The sequence below is a fragment of the Geotrypetes seraphini genome, chromosome 13 (genome assembly GCF_902459505.1).
Source record: "Geotrypetes seraphini chromosome 13, aGeoSer1.1, whole genome shotgun sequence".
Taxonomy (NCBI): Eukaryota; Metazoa; Chordata; class Amphibia; order Gymnophiona; family Dermophiidae; genus Geotrypetes; species Geotrypetes seraphini.
The window spans coordinates 78,157,865-78,181,015 of record NC_047096.1 but is presented as its reverse complement, the minus strand read 5'-3'; the positions used below and the strand labels follow the sequence as shown (position 1 = coordinate 78,181,015).

The 23,151-nt window shown below is 45.3% G+C and overlaps 1 protein-coding gene across 2 annotated transcripts in view; it reads left to right on the top strand.

The window, feature by feature from the left end:
• The window catches only part of SOCS7 (suppressor of cytokine signaling 7), a 65,182-nt gene that overhangs the window by 4,778 nt on the left and 37,253 nt on the right, over nt 1–23,151 (top strand). For both annotated transcript variants that reach the window (XM_033918770.1, XM_033918769.1), the window contains exons 2-3: nt 7,145–7,209; nt 22,688–22,792. In XM_033918770.1, coding sequence (XP_033774661.1) covers nt 7,145–7,209; nt 22,688–22,792 — 170 coding nt within the window. The remainder of the gene's footprint in view (nt 1–7,144; nt 7,210–22,687; nt 22,793–23,151) is intronic.

Sequence of the window (23,151 nt, the reverse complement as noted above, 5' to 3'; positions counted from 1 at the left end):
GTGTGTGGAGGAGTGTGTGATGCAGTGGTTGCAGCTACAGCCTCAGCACCCTGGGGTTGTGGGTTCAAACCCCACGCTGCTCCTTGTGACCCTGGGCAAGTTACTCAATCCTCCATAGCCCCAGGTACGTTAGATAGATTGTGAGCTCATCAGGACAGATAGGGAAAATGGTACGACGAGCGAGGTGATTAAATTTGTGGAAGATACGAAGCTATTCAGAATAGTGAAGATGCAGAAGGATTGCGAAGTCCTACAACGGGACATAAAACATGCTCAAGAAATGAGCTGTGATATGGCAAATGAGGTTTAACGTGGATAAATGTAAGATGCATGTTGCATGTAAGATGCATGTTGGTAACAAAAATCTTATACACGAATACAGGATTTCTGGCACGATACTCGGAAAAAACCCCAAAGGAAAGAGACTTGGGAGTAGTGGTCGACAAGTCGGTGAAGCCGTCCGCACAATGTACGGCGGCGACGAAAAGAACAAACAGAATGCTAGAAATGATTAAGAAGGGGATCACAAACAGATCATGCCGCTGTACCAGGCCATGGTATGCCCCCACCTGGAATACTGCATCCAACACTGGTCACCATACATGAAGAAAGGACACGGTACTACTCAAAAGGGTCTAGTGAAGAGCGACTAAAATGGTTAAGGGGCCAGAGAAGTTGCCATACTGCAAGAGGTTAGGGAAACTAGGCCTCTTCTCCCTTGAAAAGAGGAAGCTGAGAGGGGACATGATCGAAACATTCAAGATAATGAAGGGAATAGACTTAGTAGATAGTGTCACAGGGTAGGCCCTGCGACTGAGCAGGGTAGTGAAAGGACCCCTATGCCTAGGGCTAGGCAAGGGAAAATACTCGCCCAAAGAGATAAAACATTACCCGCACCAACACCTCAGCCCAGAACTACAGCCAGGCAGGGAAGGTTCAGTGAAGAGCAAAGAAGTACCTATTTGTTTTCGCCGGAGTTTGAGAAGGGAGGAAAGGAGGAGAGAGATGCTAAAAACCACCTGGGGGGAGGGAGTGAGAGATAGCAGGGAAGAAGACAGATGTCAGACAATGGGGGGAGTGGAGGGAAGAAGGTGCAAGACCAATTGGGTGGAAGGAGAGATAGTTTCTGGTAGAGGCATAGAAATAAAGCAGATGCCATATGGAAGAGGCAGAGAGAAGGCAGACAGCGGATGGAAGGAAGAGAATGACAAGAAGATGAGGAAAGCAGAAACAACAAAAGTTGAAATTTTTTTTCTTTTTTTTTACACTGGATATGTAATGTATAATAACATAAGAATTGCCACTGCTGGGTCAGACAGTGGTCCATCATGCCAAGCAGTCCTCTCACGCGGCGGCCCTTAGGTCAAAGACCAGTGCCCTATTAGAGTCTAGCCTTACTTGCATATATTCTATTCCAGTAGGAACTTATCCAACCTTATCTTGAATCCCTGAAGGGTGTTTTCCCCCTATAACAGCCTCCGGAAGAGCATTCCAGGTTTCTCCCACTCTCTGGGTGAAGAAAAACTTCCTTACGTTTGTACGGAATCTTTTCCCTTCTAACTTCAGCAAGTGCCCTCTTGTTATCTTCACCTTGGATAGGGTGAACAGTCTCTCTTTCTCTACTTAGTCAATTCCTTTCAATATCTTGAATGTTTTGATCGTGTCCCCTCTGTCTTCTCTTCTCAAGGGAGAAGAGGCCGAGTTTCTCTAGCCTCTCATTGTATGACAACTCCCCCAGTCTCTTAACCGTTTTTGTCACTCTTCTCTGGACCCTTTCCAATAGTACTATGTCCTTTTTCATGTACGGCAATCAGTGTTGGATGCGGTATTCCAGGTGGTGGCATACCATGGCCTGGTATAAAGGCATGATAACCTTTTCAGATTCCTAGCATTCTGTTAGCCCTTTTCGCCGCCGCACATTGCGCGGACAGTTTAATTGACTTGTCTACAAGTACTCCCAAGTCTCTTTCAGAATATTGATTGGAAATTTTCACACTGATTTTACAGTTGTACTTTTTATTTTATTTTCGCTAATGCATTTTATTAAATTATTGTATAATTTTAGTCATTTTTAGATTTCGTACTTTTATTTACTGTTTGTATATTTTTAGTACTGTATGTGAACCGCCTAGAACTATGTGGTAGGGCAGTATATAAAAATAAAATTATTATTATTATTTCCTGGGGGCTCTCTCCAAGTATAGCTCTGGACATCCTGTATTGGTACATAAGATTTTTGTTACCGACATGCATCACCTTGCACTTATCCACGTTGAACCTCATTGCCATTTCGCGGCCCATTCCTCAAGCATATTTGTGTCTTTGTAGGTCTTCGCAATCCTTCTGTCTTTTCACTACTCTGAATAACTGTCTCGTCCGCAAATTTAATCACTTCATGCGTCGTCCCAAGTTCTAGGTCATTTATAAATATGTTGAAGAGCACAAGCCTGAGCAACGAACCCTGCGGCACTCCACTCGTGACGCTTTTCCAGTCCGAGTATTGTCCATTTACCCCCACTCTCTACTTCCTATCCGCCAACCAGTTTTTAATCCACATGAGTATATCGCCCTCGATTTTGTTACTCGCAATTTTCCGAAGTAAGCGTTCATGCGGAACCTTGTCGAACGCATTCTGAAAATCTAGATATACGATGTCGACCGGGTCACCTTTGTCCGTCTGCCCATTTACTCCTTCGAAGAAGTGCAGTAAGTTTGTCAAGCAAGATCTTCCTTTGCTGAAGCCGTGCTGGCTGGTCCTTATCGATTTGTGTCCGTCAAGGTGATCGACGATGCGGTCCTTTATCAGCGCCTCTACCATCTTTCCTGGTACCAAAGTCAAACTCACTGGTCTTTAGTTTCCCGGATCTCCCTTCGAACCTCTCTTGAAGATCGGTGTAACATTCGCCTTTCCTGATTTGATCGACAGATTGGCTATTAGTTGGAGCAGTTCAGCTATAACCCCTTTGAGTACCTTGATTACCCTCGGGTGGATGCTGTCCGGTCCCGGGGATTTATCGTTTTTAAGCCTATCAATCCGTCAGCATACCTCTTCTAGACTGACTGTCGTCCCTGTCAGCTTCCCATCTTCATTTCCTGTGTATAGCCTGTCGGTTTTAGGTATATTGAATATATCCTGTTCGATAAATACGAATGCAAAAAATGTGTTCAGTTTGTCGGCAATGGCTTTGTCCTCCTTTAGTACTCCCTTTATTCCCTGGTCATCTAATGGCCCCACTGCTTCCTTCACGAGTCATTTTCCCTTAATGGCTTAAAATTTTTGGCCTCCTTTGCTATTTTTTCTTCATAGTCTCTTTTGGACCCTCTTACCGCATTATGGCACTTGCGTTGATGTTTGTATTTTTTCCAGTTTTCTTCCGTTTTTGTCTTCTTCCATTCCTTAAACAAAGTCTTCTTGTCTCTGATTGCTTCCTTCACTGCTATAGTGAGCCACGCCAGTTCCTTGTTCTTCTTCCTCTTGGAACCCTTGTTGATACGCGGTATCTATAAATTTTACGCCTCTGTGACTGTGTCCTTAAAAAGGGACCATTCTTGCTCTAGTGTATGTACAGTGCTTTTCCTCTTCCTAATGAAGTTTCAAGTTTATTAGGTTTTTATATACCGTTTATCCAGATTATCTAAGCAGTTTTACAATCAGGTACTCAAGTATTTTCCTTATCTGTCCCGGTGGACTCACAATCTATCTAACGTACCTGGGGCTATGGAGGACTGAGTGACTTGCCCAGGGTCACAAGGAGCAGCGTGGGTTTGAACCCACAACCCCAGGCTGTAGCTCCAACCACTGCGCCACACACTCCTCCTAATCTTCTTCCTCACCATGGCTCTCATCCCTTTGTAGTTCCCTTTTCGGAAGTTCAGTGCCGTGGCTGTTGTTCTGGATTGATTTTTTGTTCCTGTGTCAAGTTTGAACTGTTCCCCAGCGTCCCTTCTACTTCTATACCCTGTGCCGGTCCTCGTAGTCCATTTAGAATTAAGTCCAGAATTGCATTTCCTCTTGTATTTTCCATGACAAGTTGTTCCAGGGGTAGGCAATTCTGGTCCTCAAGAGCCGGAGCCAGGTCAGGTTTTCAGGATATCCACAATAAATATGCATGAGATAGATTTGCATCTCAAGGAGGCAGTGCATGCAAATCTATTTCATACATATTCATTGTGGATATCCTGAAAACCTGACCTGGCTCCGGCTCTCGAGGACTGGAATTGCCTACCCCTGGCTTTCAGCATCCAGGAACTTGGTCTCTCTATCACAGCTGGAGTTTCCTAGGTTCCAATCTATCCCCGGATAATTGAAGTCACCCATGATAACTGCGTTGCCTCCCTTGCATTCACATTTAATATCGTCCGTCATTTCTTCATCAATCTCTTCGGACTGCCCTGGGGGTCGGTAATACATGCTGATCTTCGTATCCATTCCATTTGTTCCCAGTATTTTAGCCCATAGAGACTTTACCTTATTGTTTGTTTCCAGCGTGTTCTCTCTGGTAGACTTAATTCCCTCTTATGTATAGGGCAATACCCCCACCTTTTTGACCTACTGTGTCTCTGCGGTATAGCTTGTATCCCGGTAGTACAGTGTCCCAGACGTCATTTTTCCACCATGTTTCTGTGATGCCGATGATGTCCAGGTTATCTTTTTGTGCCATAGCTTCCAATTCCCCCATTTTATTCCGTAGGCTCCTTGCGTTTGTGTATATACACTTAAGTTTGCAGCCTGTTACTTTCTTGCATTTTCTTCTTCCTTCTGTCTCCCTTTCGATCCGTCGGGATTTCTATCTCGCCTATGATTCGGTGAGTCTTCCCTGTAATCTTCTTGCACGGTATCCTCTGGGTATACCGTTTTCCGAGCCATCGACTGTCGGCTTTTCCCTTCTTCTTAGTTTAAAAACTTCTCAATTTCTCGCTTGATAGTGCTTGCAAGTAGCATCGTTCTGTCTCCACTCAGGTGGAGTCCATCCTTACTGTATAGCTTGCTCTTCACCCAGAACGCTGCCCAGTTGCGCACAAAGTGGAATCCTTCTTCCTCACACCAACATCTCATCCTTGCGTTGACTGCTTGCAGTTCCATCTGTATCTTCCCATCGGCCCTGGGTACCGGCAAGATCTCCGAGAACACTACCATCGGCGTTCTGATCTTCAGCTTCTTTCCTAGCACCCGGAACTGGTCTTTCAGTGTTTCCCTGCTGTAGTTCCTGTTGCTCACGTCGTTTGTCCCAACAAGGATCATCACCGCTGTATCTCCTCCTTCCACACTGTCGATGATTCTGTCGACGCGGCTCACTATATCCTCCACTTTGGCCCCTGGTAGGCAGGTTACCAGTCGATCCTGTCTTCCTCCTGCTATGTGGCTATCGACTTGCCGGATGGAGTCTCCCACGACAATTGCTGTCTTCTCTTGGCTCTCTATCTGCAGGTCCATGTCCTTGGTGTACATCCATCTCTCTAGCCGCTGATGATTGTCCTCCAAGTAGTCCTCACTGTGGATGTATCTTGGCAGTTCCTCTGTTGTTCCATCTCCTTTCTGTATGCCTCTTCAATGAACTTCTCTAACTCCCTGACTTCCTCTTCGATGTTCCTCTCTTTCATGATGTTCTCCGCCTCTCTGACTTCTTCAATGTTCCTCTCTTTCATGAAGTATATTGTGTATAAAACTGCCCAACGAACCCGCCCTGAATCCCCCCCCCCCCCCACCGGTCCCTGGAAAAATTTGCTTCTATAAAAGCAGTCCTTGGTGTCCAAAAGGTTGGGGACCACTGCCTTAAATGATACACTAATGTAGTACAAGTTTTACTTAGATTCCTATTGTATGATACTATATTTTATTTAAGGATCAGAAATCATTCAGTATGACATATATGCAATAATAGAGGAAATCATTAAGGAGAAGGGGCAAAACCATTTTCACCTACTGTAAATTTGAGAAAATTTGGACATCATTCAAAATGAGGTACCTTAAATGTGCATACGGCTGATATAAATGTCATATAAGATATTAGGTGGAAGGGAGGGTAATCGTTGTGAATGTTGGAGGGTAGTGTGGTGATTCACAGGTTTTACACAATACGTTTGTAAAAATATGTGCCACATTCTGTTAGGAGTTTTTGTTTTTGTATACCATATATACTCAAATATAAGTCGATCCAAATATAAGCGGAACCCCCCATTTTTCCCCCCAAAAAGGAGGAAAAATGGTTGACTCGAATATGTCGGGTGGCTTAATATTCAAGTGTCCTGCCCTGCCAGGTTCTGCACCCAGCCCCATTCCCTCCCTGCCCTGCACTCAGTCCCATTCCCTACCAGGCTGTGAACCAAGCCGTCCTCCCTGCCAGGCTCTGAACATTGTCCCACCTTCCTTCCCTGCACTCTCTTCCCCCTAAAAAGAGCCAACCTCATCAGTGATGTCACAATGGCTTGATTGTCCCATACTCCCCTCTAACCCAGCCAGCAGATTAACCATTCCCCTTAACTTAAACCACTTAGTGATAGGCTGGGACAGAAGGGATCCCTCCCGTCTCCAGCCCTGGCCGACACTAATAATTATCACCCTCCCTCCTTCCCTCCCTTGTGTACCTGTTCCCTGGTGTATCCCGTGCTGAAATTCTCCTTTGTAAAGCTAGTAGCCAGCAGTGCACCTGGGCCGGCACGCAGGAGTGAGTTTTTCGTGAGAACTGCGAATCCCGCAAGAACTTGCGGCAGCCTATCAAGGAGCGGTGCAGGGACAGCCGGCAGCACGAAAAGCTCACTCCTGTGTACCAGCCCGGGCATGCTGCTGACTACTACATTTACAATCTTCAGGAGGATTTCAGTACGGGATACACATTGGACCACCAGGGAGCAGGTACGCGAGGGAGGAAAGGAGGGAGGGTGGTAATTATTAGTGTCGGCCGGGGCAGGAGATGGGAGGGTTTCGGGTGGTCACTGGGGGATGACCCGAATATAACCGGGACCCCCAAAATCCCAGTTTATATTTGACTATATATGGTAGTTGTCACTGTTATGTGAACCACAATTGCAAATAACAAGCTCTAACCATACGATCTCTAAAAATGCATCCAAGAGTTGATAACAGGAAGATTGATTGCCTCCTCATTTATTGTAGTTGTTTTTGTTTTTTTTCTTTACCGAATAGAAAACTACGTTTGACGAGAACTCAAAGTGCCTTTTCTCCAGTCTCCTTCAGCCCACTTTTCACAGGTGAGTAATGGTAACATTCTATCCTGCTTCCTTTGCTGATTAAAAAAAATAAAAGTGTAGATGCTGACTTCTAGAACTGCAGTGCAGATGAACGTGCAAGCAAGGTCTTCTGTGGGAAACTGAAATAATTAGAAAGCATTTTGAATAGCTCATAACCCTTGAATCCTCCTCCAAACTTGCAGCTCATAACCCTTGAATCCTCCTCCAAACTTGCATATAAGATCTCGGATCTGGATTTTCTGCAGATAATAGGCTTCTGGGAATTAATGTTCCAGTGCAAAAAGCACAAGTCCTGAACTTGTGGGTAGTGCATCTTTACCTGTAAGGGATGCAGAAGGTATCATCTTACATTTTCAACTCTGCCTCCCTGCATCACAGAGCACTGCTCTCTCTTCAGTTTTTTCTGTGTGCAAGTGAGGAGAAGGTGTCTTTTTTTTTTTTTTTTCATCTGCTCTGCTTAATATTTATTATTTTCAGGTATTGAAGTGTTTTGTGAGGCTTTGGGTGCTTTAGAGCACTGTTCTTCAACCACCGGTCCACAGAAATTTCCTGCCGGTCCATAGGGCCAGCATGTGCATCAGTCCCAAAACAGTGTTCTTCAACCACCAGTCCACAGTGCGATCGATGCAGCATTATCTTTGAGCCAGTTCCCTCTTCCTCGCTGATTCAGTGTACAAAGCCATGGGCAGTGGCTCCTAAATGCGTCCTGCGCCTGAACCCGAAGCCTTCTCTCTGACGTTGCAACGTCAGAGGGAAGGCTTCCAGATGAGACACGGGATGCGCAAGGAGCCACTGCCCACAGCTTTGTGCACTGCATCAGTGAGGAAGAGGGAGCCGGCCTGAAGTTAACACTGTGGGCGGCATAAAATGGCCAGGTGGGAGCAGGCCAGAAGGTAAGGCATAGCATGGAGGGAAGGAGACAACAAATGTAGGGAGGGAATGATTTTATTTTTTTTATTTAGTGACTGAATTATGTCAATTTTGAGAATTTACATCTGGTGTCAGTGTGCTTTGTGTAGTTTAATTTTGTGGTTAACCATTATGTGTTGTTAATAAAATTATATTGTGTATCTGTGAAAAATGAATGGAAAAAATAGTGTTACAATTAGTACTATTATGGGGGCAGGGTCTGGGATGGAGATTGGGTAGAGATAGGTGGAGTCTGGCCCACAACTTAGCCCAGTGTTCTTGAACCGCCGGTTCACGGATCGATGCCAGTCCACAAAATAATTCTTTTATTTCTGCTGGTCCAAGGTTGAAGAACACTGCTTTAGAGCTCCACAGTAATCCTGGGTCTACTCTGCCTGAGAAAAGTTGCAGACTAAGGGTTCAGAAGTCTCTAGCTGGGCGGGCCATCTTGCTGCAGGGCACCTGTCTGGCCAGCCTGCCCTTGCACTTGGATCGACTTGGGTTTGGCCCCTGTGAGTCTGCTTATTTGGTTTTATTTGAAGCACGTAAGTACAGGCTGTTTGAGCCCTGTGATGGTCTGCAGACCTTGTGGGTGCCGGCTGTGTTCCCGCCCCCCCAAAGAAGCATGTGGAGACTAGAGGGGTAAAGGGTTTCAGGCTGGCTCGGCTTATGTAAAAGCCTGAAGAGACAAGCCCCTGGGTATCCTGCTTGCTTGTTGAGGCAGAAAAAGCTTTTCCTCTTAGCTACAGTGTAAGCTGATGCAGGCACAGCACATGGCAGTACAGTGAGTACAGCCCATTCCTTAGCACCAGCAGCAGATGAATCCAGAGACTAGTGGGATAGTGCACATCTACCAGCAGGTGAAGATAGAGAACTGATTTGCAGGTGCTTCTCTTGGATGGAACTCCTCCTGGCCAATTAGTATGCTCTATCTTCAGCAGGTGGATGGATGCCATTCCTGTGCTCCTAGCTTCTTTGGCTAAAATAACTCTTGATTGCTCTTCAGTTGAGTATAGGGGTGTTTGGCTAAGCGGTGCCAGCTTTAGGGGCTACACCTGCCCCCCCAGTCCCTTCCCCACCCTCCCCTTGTTGATTAAGGGGTTTGTTGGGTCAACTTTCTTCTTTACCATAAAAAAAGGGGAGACCAACTTTGGTGAGGCATTTGCTGGACTGTCATTACCTGAAAGACTACAACTACCAGCGGTGACAAGAGCTGCTTTCCTTTGCCAAGACCCTGGGTCTGTGTAAGTAGGGTGTTCCCCTTTAAGAATTTTATTACTGTTGGGAGTTGTTTTTAGCTGTGCTGTCTTTTTCGCGAATGCTCATGGCAGCTGAGGTGGTTAAGTAGGTGTTCACGCTGTGGGAAGTAGTGAACTCTGTTGGGAAATTTATGCAATGGGCTGCTCAGATGGGTCCATTGAAGAGTCCATCATGGCGCCAGAGGGGCTGCCATTTTCCTGCACATATTATGCATGTTCGCGCTCCCCTTCGCTCTCGGTGGCATCTTTGGTTTTGGTTTGAGTGGGTGCTCACCTGGGAAGCAGTGATTATCAAACGGTTTGATTTGATATAACGGTTAAAGTGGAGAGTGGCTGCATAATACTTAAAGTCCTAGATTTCAAACATACGGACTTTAATGAAATGGGAGAGTACCTGAAGAAAAAGTTGTTAGGTTGGGAGGACATAAGAGAAGTGGAAAGACAGTGGTCTAAGCTGAAAGGAGCAATAAAAATGGCTATGGACCTTTATGTGAAGAAACGTCTGACGAAAGCGCAGGCAGAAGAACAAATGGCTAAAAATGTAAAAAAGGGAGCCAAAAATTTTTTCAGATATATTAGTGAAAGGAGGAAGATGAAAAATGGAATTGCTAAACTAAAATATGCTGGGAACCGATATGTGGAGAGTGATGAGGAAAAACCAAATGTGCTAAACAAATGCTTCTGTTCTGTGTTCACAGAAGAAAATTCTGGAGAGCGACCAAGATTGTCTGGCAAAGTTACATGAGAAAATGGAGTAGATTCTGCACCGTTCACGGAGGAGAGTGTTTATGTGCAACTTGAAAAACTGAAGGTGGACAAAGCGATGGGACCAGACAGGATCCATCCCAGAATACTGAGGGAGCTCAGAGAGGTTCTGGCGGGTCCTGTTAAAGACTTGTTCAACAAATCTCTGGAGACAGGAGTGGTTCCCGGGGATTGGAGGAGAGCGAATGTGGTCCCTATTCACAAAAGTGGTCACAGGGATGAAGCGAGAAACTACAGGCCTCACTTCGGTTGTTGGAAAAAGAATGGAAGTGTTGCTGAAAGAAAGAATAGTGTACTTCCTTGAATCTAATGGGTTACAGGATCCGAGGTAACATGGCTTTACAAAAGGTAAATCAAGCCAAACAAACCTGATTGAATTTTTTGATTGGGTGACTGGAGAGCTGGATCGAGGACATATGCTAGATGTAATTTACTTAGATTTCAGCAAAGCCTTTGATACGGTTCCTCATAGAAGGCTGTTAAACAAACTTGATGGGCTGAAGTTAGGACTCAAAGTGGTAAACTGGGTTAGAAACTGGTTGTCGGACAGACGCCAGAGGGTGGCGGTTAATGGAAGTCGCTCAGAGGAAGGAAAGGTGAGTAGTGCAGTCCCTCAGAGTTCGGTGCTGGGGCCGATCCTGTTCAATATGTTTGTGAATGACATTGCTGAAGGGTTAGAAGTAAAAGTGTGCCTTTTTGCAGATGATACCAAGATTTGTAAATGAGTAGACACCAAAGAGAGAGTGGAAAATATGAAAAAGGATCTTCAAAAGTTAGAGGAATGGTCTAATGCCTGGCAACTAAAATTCAATGCAAAGAAATGCAGAGTAACACTTCTGGGGATTAATAATCGGAAGGAACCATATATGCTGGGAGGTGAGAAGCTGATATGCACGGACGGGGAGAGGGACCTTGGGGTGATAGTGTCCGTAGATCTAAAGGTGAAAAACCAGTGTGACAAGGTGCCAGAAGGATGCTGGGCTGTATAAAGAGAGGCGTACCCAGTAGAAGAAAGGTGGTGTTGATGCCCCTGTACAGGTCATTGGTGAGGCCCCACTTGGAGTATTGTGTTCAGTTTTGGAGACCGTATCTGGTGAAGGACGCAAGAAGACTTGAAGCGGTCCAGAGGAGGTTTGCGCCAGAAGACGTATGAGGAGAGACTGGAAGCCCTGAATATATATACCATAGAGGAAAGGAGGGACAGGGGGGATATGATTTCAGACGTTCAAATACTTGAAGGGTATTAACTTAGAACAAAATCTTTTCCAGAGAAAGGAAAATTGTAAAACCAGAGGACATAATTTGAGGTTGAGGGGTGGTAGATTCAAGAGTAATGTTAGGAAATTCTACTTTACGGAGAAGGTGGTGGATGCCTAGCATGCACTCCAGAGAGAGATGGTGGAGAAGAAAACGGTGACGGAGTTCAAAGAAGCGTGAGATGAACACAGAGGATCTAGAATCAGAAAATAATATTAAATATTGAACTAAGGCCAGTACTAGGCATACTTGCACGGTCTATATATGGCCATTTGGGGGAGGATGGGCTAGAGAGGGCTTCAATGGCTGGGAGGATGTAGATGGGCTGGAGTAGGTTTTGACGGAGATTTTGGTAGTTGGAACCCAAGCACAGTACTGGGTAGAGCTTTGGATTCTTGCCCAGAAATAGCTAAGAAGAGAAAATTTAAAAAATTTAAATTGAATCAAGTTGGGCAGACTGGATGGACCATTCGGGCCTTTATCTGCCGTCATCTACTATGTTAAGCCTCTTCACCGGTTGCTGAGATCGTTGACATCATGGCTAGGATTTCAACTAGTTTGGGGTCGGCTGCAGGGCAGGGAGTGTCGGACACAGTGGTCATGCAGTTGGGGGCCCTAGCTATGCCTTTTTTCTAGAATTTGTGCTCTTATTACACAAGGCCTTTTTGCTGTAGCGTTCGAAGCCTGGGAGCAATTTGTTGGGAGACTGCTCAGGCCTCTGCTGATCAGCCTCATGTTGGCTCCAGGTTGAGTCAACAGGGGGCTAAATGCTACAGGGTGGTGTCCATGGCTGGGGAAGACCCTCTCTTAGGCTCAGATCTCTCTATCTCTCTTCAACTCCCCTCCCCTGAATGATGTTGATTTACAGGATTTGAATTTGGGGAAGTTCTGGTGGATGAACCAGATGATCCATAGGGAACAACTATCCATCTTTATTTCTAAGGCTTTACAGAGTCTTAATATCTTGCAGACTGACCCACAGCCGTCGCTTGGAGAAGAGTAGAAATAACCTGTTCGGAACACTCCTTACGTCTCAGTTGCAACCTTTCAGTAGCCAGACTGTAAGACCAAAGCAGGTGGAACTCTCCATCCGTATTGGACCCTGTGTGAGCAAGTCCGGCGTTATCAGAAACCGTAGTGGATCACATGGTCCATCAGCAGATTGGCTGGCCCAAAATGTCCTCTCCGACGTCAGAATTGATGTCGGAAAGAAGACTTCCTGTTGGCTTTAGCAGCAGCAATCTTGCTGGCCCTGTGCGGACCGGCAGAAATTTCCTGCGGACTGGCACCGGTCCGTGGACTGGCTGTTGAAGAACAGTGCTCTAATACAACCTTGGCCTACCAGGGATCTCTTGTATATGTTCCTGCCTTGGCCAATGATAGGCTGAGTCATTCAAAGAATAGTGATGCATTGAGGACTGGTGATCCTCGTAGGTCCAGATTGGCTGTGTTGCCCATGGTATGTGGATCTAATTTGGTTGCAAAGAGATCAGAGTCTGAGACTTCCTCTTCATCCAACGTTGCTCATGCAGGGCCCAGTCACCTTAGAGAATCTGGAACGCGTTGGGGTTTCAGCATCGCTCTTCAGTGTTCAGCTCTAGTTCGAAAAGGATACTCTGAGGTGGTCATAGCTACTCTCCTTCACTCCAAGAAGCCAGTGACAAAAGTGGCTTATGCTAGGGTCTGGAAATCATTTCAACTCTGGTGTTCGGAGCAACAGATAGAGCTGGTTAGGGCTCTGATTGCTGCAATCCTTTCTTTCCTTCAAGGCCTGGAAAAGGGCTTGGTGGTCAGTTACTTAAAGTTTCAGGTGGCCAGCCTTTCCTCTTTTTTGAACTCGTTTGGAGAGAGGTTCTCTAGCCTCTCACCATGACATTTACAGGTTCTTGAAGGGAGAAGTACAGTTACATCTGCCAGTGTGTACAGCTTGTCCATCATGGAACCTTGTGTTGAGGGCCCTGAGTAAGGCTCCGTATGAGCCTTTTACATTCAGGTCATGTTGATGGACCTCACAGTAAAGTTTTTGTGGTTGCCATCGTTTCAGCTAGAAGAGTTTCAGAGCTCCAGGCCCTGTCATGAAGAGAACCATTCCTCAGAATTATGGAATTGAGAGTGTCTCCGTGTAAGATTTCCTCTTTTCTGGCGAAGGTGATGTCGGCGTTCCATGTAAAGCAGGAGGTCAGGTGTACAGAAGTCAAGGAGTAGCAACTTTCCATGCTACTGATCCAGGGCAAGCAGTAGCTTCCTCTATGTCTTTCTCAAAACAGAATATGGATTTTTCCTCCAGAAAATTGTTCAAATCTTTCTTAAAACCAGCTACGCTATTTGCCAATTGCCTCCCTAGCATGTACAGTAATAAGTAAAATCTTTTTGTTGCGGCCTGATGTAATTATACAATGAAATAGTTAGATTACAATGAATGTATTATTTTACATTTATTATGCATTCCAAATCCCACATAATTACTACTACACCGAAGACATAGACCTGTGACCAGAGTGAAAACTGAAGAAGGGGAAGTCTGCAATCCTAGAGGGAGACTCAATCCTAAGGCAAGTAGATAGCCACATAGCAGGAGGAAGAGGGGATTGCTTCCTGGAACAAATGGTAAAAGAGCCGACAAGAGGCAACGCCACCTTGGACTTGGTCCTAAATGGCCTCACGGGACCGATAACAGTAGTGGAAGTCATGGTTCCACTGGGAACGAGTGATCACAATGTAATTAACTTTAAACTTGACATCGGGAAAGGGAAACATGCCAAAACCTTAACCACCACATTGAACTTTAAAAAGGGTAAATACGATAGCATGAGAGCCATGGTAGAAAAACGACTCGAAAAGAAGGTGGACAAACTTGAAACGGTAGATCAGGCATGGTCCCTACTGAAAAATACTATCACAGAAGCACAAGATCTCTACATTCCGAGGATTTCCAAAGATCGGAGATCAAAGAGCAAAAGAGAACCGGCATGGCTTACCAAACAGGTGAAGGAAGCCATAAAAGAAAAGAAGGACTCTTTCAAAAAATGGAAATACATAAAGACAACCGAAGCCTGGAACAAACATAAAGATGATCAGAAGAAATGTCACAAGGCGGTGAGGGATGCAAAACAGGAATATGAGGAAAAAATAGCCCAGGAGGCCAAAAACTTCAAGCCCTTCTTTAGATACGTGAAAGGGAAAAAACCTGCAAAAGAGGCAGTCGGACCCTTGGACGACCAGGGAAGAAAAGGGTACATCAAGGAAGATAAACAAATCGCAGACAAACTAAATTCCTTCTTTGCGTCCGTCTTTACGAAGGAGGACACCTCAACAATACCTGAAGCGGAGAAAGTGTTTGCAGGAGAAATAGAAGACAGCCTCACCACAGTTGAAGTGGACTTAGACCAGATATACTATCAGATCGACAAACTTAAAAGTGACAAATCCCCTGGACCGGATGAAATTCACCCGAGAGTCTTAAAGGAATTGAAGGTTGAAATCGGAGAGTTATTGCAAAAACTTGCAAACCTGACAATCAGAACTGGACAGATACCGGACGACTGGAGGATAGCGAACGTCACCCCAATTTTCAAAAAAGGATCGAGAGGGGAACCGGGCAACTATAGACCTGTGAGTCTTACGTCTGTCCCCGGCAAGATGGTTGAAGCACTGATCAAGGATAGCATGGTCCGGCACTTGGACGCACACGACTTGATGAAACCCAGTCAACACGGATTCAGGAAAGGGAAATCATGTTTGACGAATTTACTCCAATTTTTTGAGACCGTGAACGAGCAAATTGATAGTGGGAAGCTGGTGGACATAATATACTTGGACTTCCAGAAAGCGTTCGATAAAGTTCCACACGAAAGACTTCTCAGGAAACTACAAAGCCATGGCATAGAGGGGGATATACAAAGATGGATAGGCAAATGGCTGGAAAACCGAAAGCAGAGAGTGGGCATAAATGGGAAGTTCTCCGACTGGGAGAAAGTGACTAGTGGTGTACCCCAGGGCTCGGTACTTGGGCCGATCCTTTTTAATATTTATATCAATGATCTGGAGGAAGGAACATCCAGTGAGATCATCAAGTTTGCAGACGATACAAAACTATGCCGGGCGATCAGATCGCATGAGGATAGAGAGAAACTCCAGAGCGACTTGTGTCGGTTAGAAACATGGGCGGAGAAATGGCAGATGAAGTTCAATGTGGAGAAATGCAAGGTAATGCATTTAGGCAATAAGAATAAGGAATACGAGTATACAATGTCAGGTGCAACTCTGGGGAAGAGTGAACAAGAAAAGGACCTGGGTGTACTGATAGATAGGACCATAAAGCCGTCGGCACAATGCGCGGCAGCGGCAAAGAAGGCAAATAGAATGTTGGGCATAATAAAGAAAGGAATCTTGAGTAGATCGGAGAAAGTTATAATGCCGCTTTATAGGGCAATGGTCAGACCACACTTGGAATACTGCGTCCAACATTGGTCTCCCTACCTAAAGAAGGATATAAAACTGCTGGAGAGGGTGCAGAGACGAGCAACAAAACTGGTGAAGGGTATGGAGAAACTGGAATACGAGGACAGACTTATAACACTAGGATTGTTCTCCCTTGAGAAAAGGAGACTGCGTGGGGATATGATCGAGACCTTCAAAATACTGAAAGGAATCGACAAAATAGAGCAGAGAAGATTATTTACATTGTCCAATTTGACACGGACTAGAGGACATGTAATGAAGCTAAGGGGGGACAGGTTCAGGACTAATGTCAGGAAGTTCTGCTTCACTCAGAGAGTGGTTGACACCTGGAATGCCCTCCCAGATGAGATTATTGCGGAATCGACCGTCCTAGGCTTCAAGAGCAAACTAGATGCATATCTCCTTAAGAGAGGCATGTAAGGATATGGTGGACTATAAATTACGACAGGTGTACACCTGGCAGGGCCTCCGCGTGTGCGGATCGCCGGACTTGATGGACCGAAGGTCTGATCCGGAGATGGCATTTCTTATGTTCTTATGTTCTTATGTTCTTAAGAGCAAAAGACATCGTCGACAAAATTGAAAAAATCCTGGAAGGAGTAGAGACAGAAGAGACTACAGTGATGATCCACATCGGGACAAATGATGTCAGCAGGAGAGACTATAGTAGAAATCCACTGATCGAACAATTCAAGATTCTGGGAAGGAAGTTGAAGATGAGGACTCAGAAGATAGCGTTTTCAGAGATCCTACCAGTACCGAGGGCAGATGTAAAGAGGCAGACGGAACTACAGTCAATAAATGCATGGATGAGGAGATGGTGTGAGGAAGAGGGGTTCCACTTCGTGAGGATCTGGACAACGTTTTGGGGCAAGAGCAAGCTCTTCAGGAGAGATGGACTGCACTTGAGTGCGGCAGGAACTAGACTTCTAGCAAACAACGTCAGGAGTGGAATTGAGCAGGCTTTAAACTAAGAAGAAGGGGAAAGCCGACAGTCAACCAAGTGTCGATGATTCGGAAGAAGGTATCCCGTGAAGATACTGAGAGGGAAAAATGCCGGGAAGACACAGTGGGCAAAAAACAAGAGTTGACAAATCAAGAAGAGGATGATAAGAAGATCGTAGCACAGGAAAAGAAAATGAAGACAGAAAAATACCAGGACTTAAATTGCATGTATACTAATGCAAGGAGCCTAAGGAATAAAATGGGAGAATTGGAAGTCACGGCCAAAAAAGAGAACCTAGACATCATTGGGGTCTCTGAAACATGGTGGAATGAAGAAAACAAATGGGACATAGCACTGCCGGGATACAAACTCCATCGCAAAGACAGGTCAGGTCAGAAAGGAGGAGGAATAGCCCTATACTTAAAGGAAAACATACACTCGACCAGAGTGGACACAGTGGCGACGACCAACAAATTGGAATCAGTATGGGTTAAAATACCGGGAAGGAAAAATGGACCTGTACTATCGTCCACCTGGGCAAACCGAAGCAAACGATGAAGAAATGAAAGCCGAGATGATGTGAGATTGCAAAAGTGGTATCACGATTGTTATGGGAGACTTCAACTATCCCGGGATAGACTGGAGTCTTGGAAACTCACAATACGCTAGGGAGACTGGATTCCTGGACGCTATACAGGACTGCTTCATGGAACAACTTGTCAAAGAACCGACGAGAGTGAAATCCACCCTGGATCTAATTCTTAATGGGCTAAGAGGACCTGCAGAGGAAGTGGAAGTAGTGGGACCGTTGGGAAACAGCGATCACAATATGATCAAGTTCAAAGTTGAAGTAGGAATATCGAAGGGAAAGAGAACCATAGCGACAACTTTTAACTTCAAGAAAGGAAACTACGAAGCGATGAGAGTAATGGTAAGGAAGAAACTTAGGAACAGCTCAAAAAAATTGCAGACTGTAGAACAAGCCTGGTCTTTATTCAAGGACATGGTGAGCGAGGTGCAAAATCTGTATATCCCCAGATTTAGAAAAGAATGCAAAAAGAGCTGAACAAAAGACCCGGTATGGATAACTAAAGAAGTAAAGAAAGCGATAGGAGATAAGAAGAATTCATTCCAGAAATGGAAAAAGGACAAAAACGAGGAGAACTGGAAAGAGCACAGGAAGCATCAAAAAGAATGTCACCTCATGGTTAGAAGAGCAAAAAGAGAATATGAAAAGAGGCTAGCCAGGGAAGCACAAAATTTCAAACTGTTCTTCAGATATGTTAAAGGCAAGCAGCCGGCAAGGGAGGAGGTGGGACCGCTGGATGATGGAGATAGGAAAGGAGTGGTGAAGGAGGAAAAAGAAGTGGCGGATAGACTAAACATGTTCTTTTCGTCAGTATTTACAAAAGAGAACACATCCAACGTGTCGGAACCTGAAAAAATCTTCAAGGGAGATCAAGCAGAAAAATTAACATCCATGGAGGTAAGCCTTGAAGACGTACGCAAGCAGATGGATAGATTAAAAACTGCCAAATCTCCGGGCCCGGACGGAATCCACCCTAGGGTATGGAAAGAACTAAAGGAGGAAATAGCAGAACTACTACAGCAGATTTGTAATACCGTATTTTCACGCATATACCGCGCACCCGTGTAAAACACGCACATGGGTATAGCGCGCGGGAAACCTAAATTTATGTAAAGAAATTATTATATACCGCACACACGCGTATACCGCGCATGCTGCTCCATGAATTTAAATCTCCTTCTGCCGTCCCGACTCTCCTCTCGTCGCCCTGCCCTCTGCCCCGAATCTCCTCTCATCCCGACTCCTTTCGCCGCCCTGCCCTCTGCCCCGAGTCTCCTCTCGTCCCAACTCTCCTTTCGCCGCCCTGCCCGAGTCTCCTCTCGTCCCGACTCTCCTTTCGCCGCCCTGCCCTCTGCCCTGAGTCTCCTCTCGTCCAGACTCTCCTTTTGCCGCCCTGCCCTCTGCCCCGAGTCTCCTCTCGTCCTGACTCTCCTTTCGCCGCCCTGCCCTCTGCCCTGAGTCTCCTCTCGTCCTAACTCTCCTTTCGCCGCCCTGCCCTCTGCCCCGAGTCTCCTCTCGTCCCGACTCTCCTTTTGTCCCCCCACCCTGAAGGACCGTTGGTTCCCGATGCCAGTGAGCCCTGCTGCTTCCTCTGCCGGCGGTCCCGCCGCTTCTCTGAGCCCAGCGCTGCTTCCTCTGCCGGCGGTCCCACCCTTTCTCTGACATCAGAGAAGGGGCGGGACCGCGGCAGAGGAAGCAGCGCAGGGCTCAGAGAAGGGGCGGGACCGCCGGCAGAGGAAGCAGCAGGGCTCACTGGCATCGGGAACCAACGGTAGGCAGCTTCTCCGTGCGGGGATGAATCGGACGTCGGGGGGGGGGGTGCGAGCGGTCCTTCGGGGTGGGGCAGGGGGATGAATCGGACGTCGGGGGGGGAACTATGTAAAAAAAAAAATTTGTACAACGCGCTCACGCATATAACGCGCATGGTTATGCTCGGTTTCTAAAATCGTGTATAACGAGCTCGTTTTATGCGTGAAAATACGGTATATCCCTGAAAACAGGCATGATCCCGGAGGATTGGAAAATAGGTAATGTTATGCCCATCTTTAAAAAAGGATCGAGAGGTGACCTGGGGAGCTACAGACCAGTAAGTTTGACTTTGGTTCCGGGGAAGATGGCGGAAGTGCTGATAAAAGACAGCATCAATGAGCATCTAGAAAGGAATAATCTGATGAAAACAAGCCAACATGGCTTCTGCAAGTGAAGATCGTGCCTAACGAACCTATTGCACTTCTTCGAAGGAATTAACAAACGGATGGACAAAGGGGACCCCATAGACATCGTATACTTAGATTTCCAAAAAGCCTTTGACAAGGTACCCCATGAACGCCTACTATGGAAACTGAAGAACCATGGGGTGGAAGGAGACGTACATAGATGGATCAAAAATTGGTTGGCGGGTAGAAAGCAAAGGGTTGGAGTGAAGGGCCATTACTCGGACTGGAGGAGGGTCACGAGTGGTGTTCCGCAGGGATCGGTACTCGGATCGTTGCTGTTCAATGTATTTATAAATGATCTAGAAACAGGGACGAAGTAATAAAATTTGCAGACGACACCAAACTGTTTAGTGGAGTTAGGAGTAAAGAGGACTGTAAAGATTTACAAAGGGACCTACCTGAACAAACTAGGAGAATGGGTGACGAGATGGCAGATGAAGTTTAATGTAGAGAAATACAAAGTCTTGCATGTAGGAAACAGAAACCCAAAATACAGCTATATGATGGGAGAGTTGGTAATGGGTGAAAGCACCCAAGAAAAGGACTTGGGGGTAATAGTGGACAAGACAATGAAGCCGTCGGCACAGTGCGCAGCGGCCTCTAAGAAGGCGAATAGAATGCTAGGTATTATCAAGAAATGTATTGCAACCAGAACAAAAGAAGTTATCCTGCCGTTGTATCGGGCAATGGTGCGCCCGCACCTGGAGTACTGTGTCCAATATTGGTTGCCGTACCTTAAGAAGGATATGGCAATACTCGAGAGGGTTCAGAAAAGAGCAACACGATTGATAAAAGGTATGAATAACCTTTCATTTGCTGAAAGATTAGAAAAACTGGGGCTCTTTTCCCTTGAAAAGCGGAGACTTAGAGGGGACATGATAGAGACCTACAAGATCATGAAGGGCATAGAGAAAGTGGAGAGGGACAGATTCTTCAAACTTTCAAAAACTACAAAAATGAGAGGGCATTCGGAAAAATTAAGAGGAGAAAGATTCAGAACCAATGCTAGGAAGTTCTTCTTCACCCAAAGGGTGGTGGACGCCTTGTTTGCGCTTCCACAGGGTGTGATAGGGCAGAGTACGATATTGGGGTTCAAGAAGGGATTAGACAATTTCCTGAAGGAAAAAGAGAAAGAAAGGGTATAGAAAGAGAATTACTATACAAGTCCTGTACCTGATGGGCCGCCGCGTGAGCGGACTGCTGGGCATGATGGACCCCTGGTCTGACCCAGTGGAGGCACTGCTTATGTTCTTACTACTACTTATGATTTCTATATTGCTACCAAATGCTCCAGGTTTATTTCCCCCCCCCCACACACACACAGTTTTACCACCTCCTCTTCAACTTAGAGGCAACAATGCCGATGAAACATGTAATATGAAATTTGGGTGCCAAGGTTTCAAGAATCTTCAAATGGTGTTTAGTCTTGGGATTTCATAAGCCAAGCCTTCGATTGTCAAAATAAACATGGCAAATTGTAAGTTCTTATATTTGGGAGAAACAGCCCCCCCCCCAACCTGCATACAGATTTTGAAACTTCAATTTAGTAATGTTCATTTTTATGTTCAAAAAAGTTTTATTGAGTACAACAGAAAACCAACAATAAAGTAAACCGTACAAAACAAATTGTGGCACTCGTGTTTCTTTTTCACCCCATAGCACTCACCCCCTCCCCCTCCCCCTCCCCAACCCCCAGAAGCAAAAGCAGTGAGGCCCAGTATAAAAGACTCAACGCCAAAAACACAGAAAACAAAGAAGTCCCCAAACCAATCCCTCCAAGTCACTCTTTCAAAGAAACAAGACAAGATATCCATCCAATAAACATGAGAATAATCAAGAATAGCCAAACTCCCCCCCACCCCCAAACCCCTCTCCAATTGCATCATAGGAAACAAAGGAAATAGAGAAAACTACAGGAAGAAAGGGAAACAAGAAAAACAGAGAGAAAACCCCACAAAAAACAGCAAGCAAGACGGATGAGGCTCACTGGTAACAGCAAACAATAAAAAAGCACAAAGCCACCTTTAAAGCCCATTCAAAATATCCTATGAGATAAAGAAAGAATGTACGGCCTCCACACATGAAGGAAAAACTTTTTTTTCCTAGGCGTGGATCGAGCCATTCCACGCTCCAGTAACAACAAAGCATGCAAACGGTTCCTCCACGCCCAAAAAGAAGGCAGCTGCTCACCTACCCAGACTGCCAAAATTTCCCTCTTACCCAATAATGCTACTTTCCGCATAAAAAGATGGGCACCCCTCTGAGGGAGGTGAAAAGCTTCATATTTATCCAATAACAAACCGGCCATGAGCAAAGACAAGGACTCTGCAAAAGGTGCGCCACATAATTCTCAATTTTCCTCCAAAACGCCTTAGTTTAGGGCAGGACCAAAAAGCATGGATAAAGGAATGGATATTCCGGGAACATTTTTGATAATCCGGTGACCCACTATATTCAGATTTGTTCAGCTGATCCCGGGTAAAATACGCTCTATGATGCAAGTAATGTTCATTTTTACTACCAGTTTTCCTCAGTTGAGTAAAGGAACACTACAGAAGTATCTTTAGGAATTGCTTAGATTGAAAATGGGAGAGGATGCATATTGGGTCTAGGGGTTTCTAGAAGTGAGATAGGAGCCTTTTCTGTTATTAATAAGTTCAGAGTCCTTGGAGTCAAGTGAAGCCTGAACTAATCAAGTTTTTGGAAAGTGTGCTAAAAGTATGAATAAGATGCAGTCAATAGCAAATACTTTAAATCCCATCTACAAAATAGCAAAATTATTAGCTCATTAGGCTACTATGAATGTCAGGGACAGATTAATTTCTTTTCCAGCTGGATTGTGTGCCTGTCAGGAAGAGGGAGGGAATATTTTGGGACCATAACTAATTCAGCCTGATTGAGCCTTGAGGTTGCTTCTCTGTTACAAGGAAAAAAAATGTTTCAAAGAATATAGGTGAAGCATTGAGGAAAGTACAGTACTTGGTTTGCAAAATGAAAGATGAAATTTCAGTATGGAAATCCTGCTTAATTTTTTCCCCTTTCTGACTGCAGTAATTTCCACTCTCTTGATCTGCAGGTGAAACAGTATCATTGGTGGATGTGGACATCTCTCAGCAAGGATTGGCCTCTCGACACCCTCCTACGCCACCACCTCCACCCCGCAGGAGTCTGAGTCTCCTAGGTACTGTACTTGGCTAGTTTGCTTAGTTCTGAAGGCTCTCATACTGCTTGAGAGTGAGCTGGTGATGTTCAACTCTTGTAAAGAATGGTAGCTCCATGGCTTCTGCTCTCTGCTGCAAGCAAACTCTTTATGTAAGCAGAACTTAGCATTGTCAGGATTCACACCATCTATATGACTCTTTTCTTCCCTGTCAGTTCATAATATGCAAAATCACATCTGCTGTGGATATGAGCATAGGTAGGATCTGTTATATCAGCCTGAGAATGTCAGATGATATATTATGTATTTGCAAGATTTATAACTTGCACATTCCATGCAAACTATCAAGGTGGCTAACATTATTTGCACAAAGTTTTGCA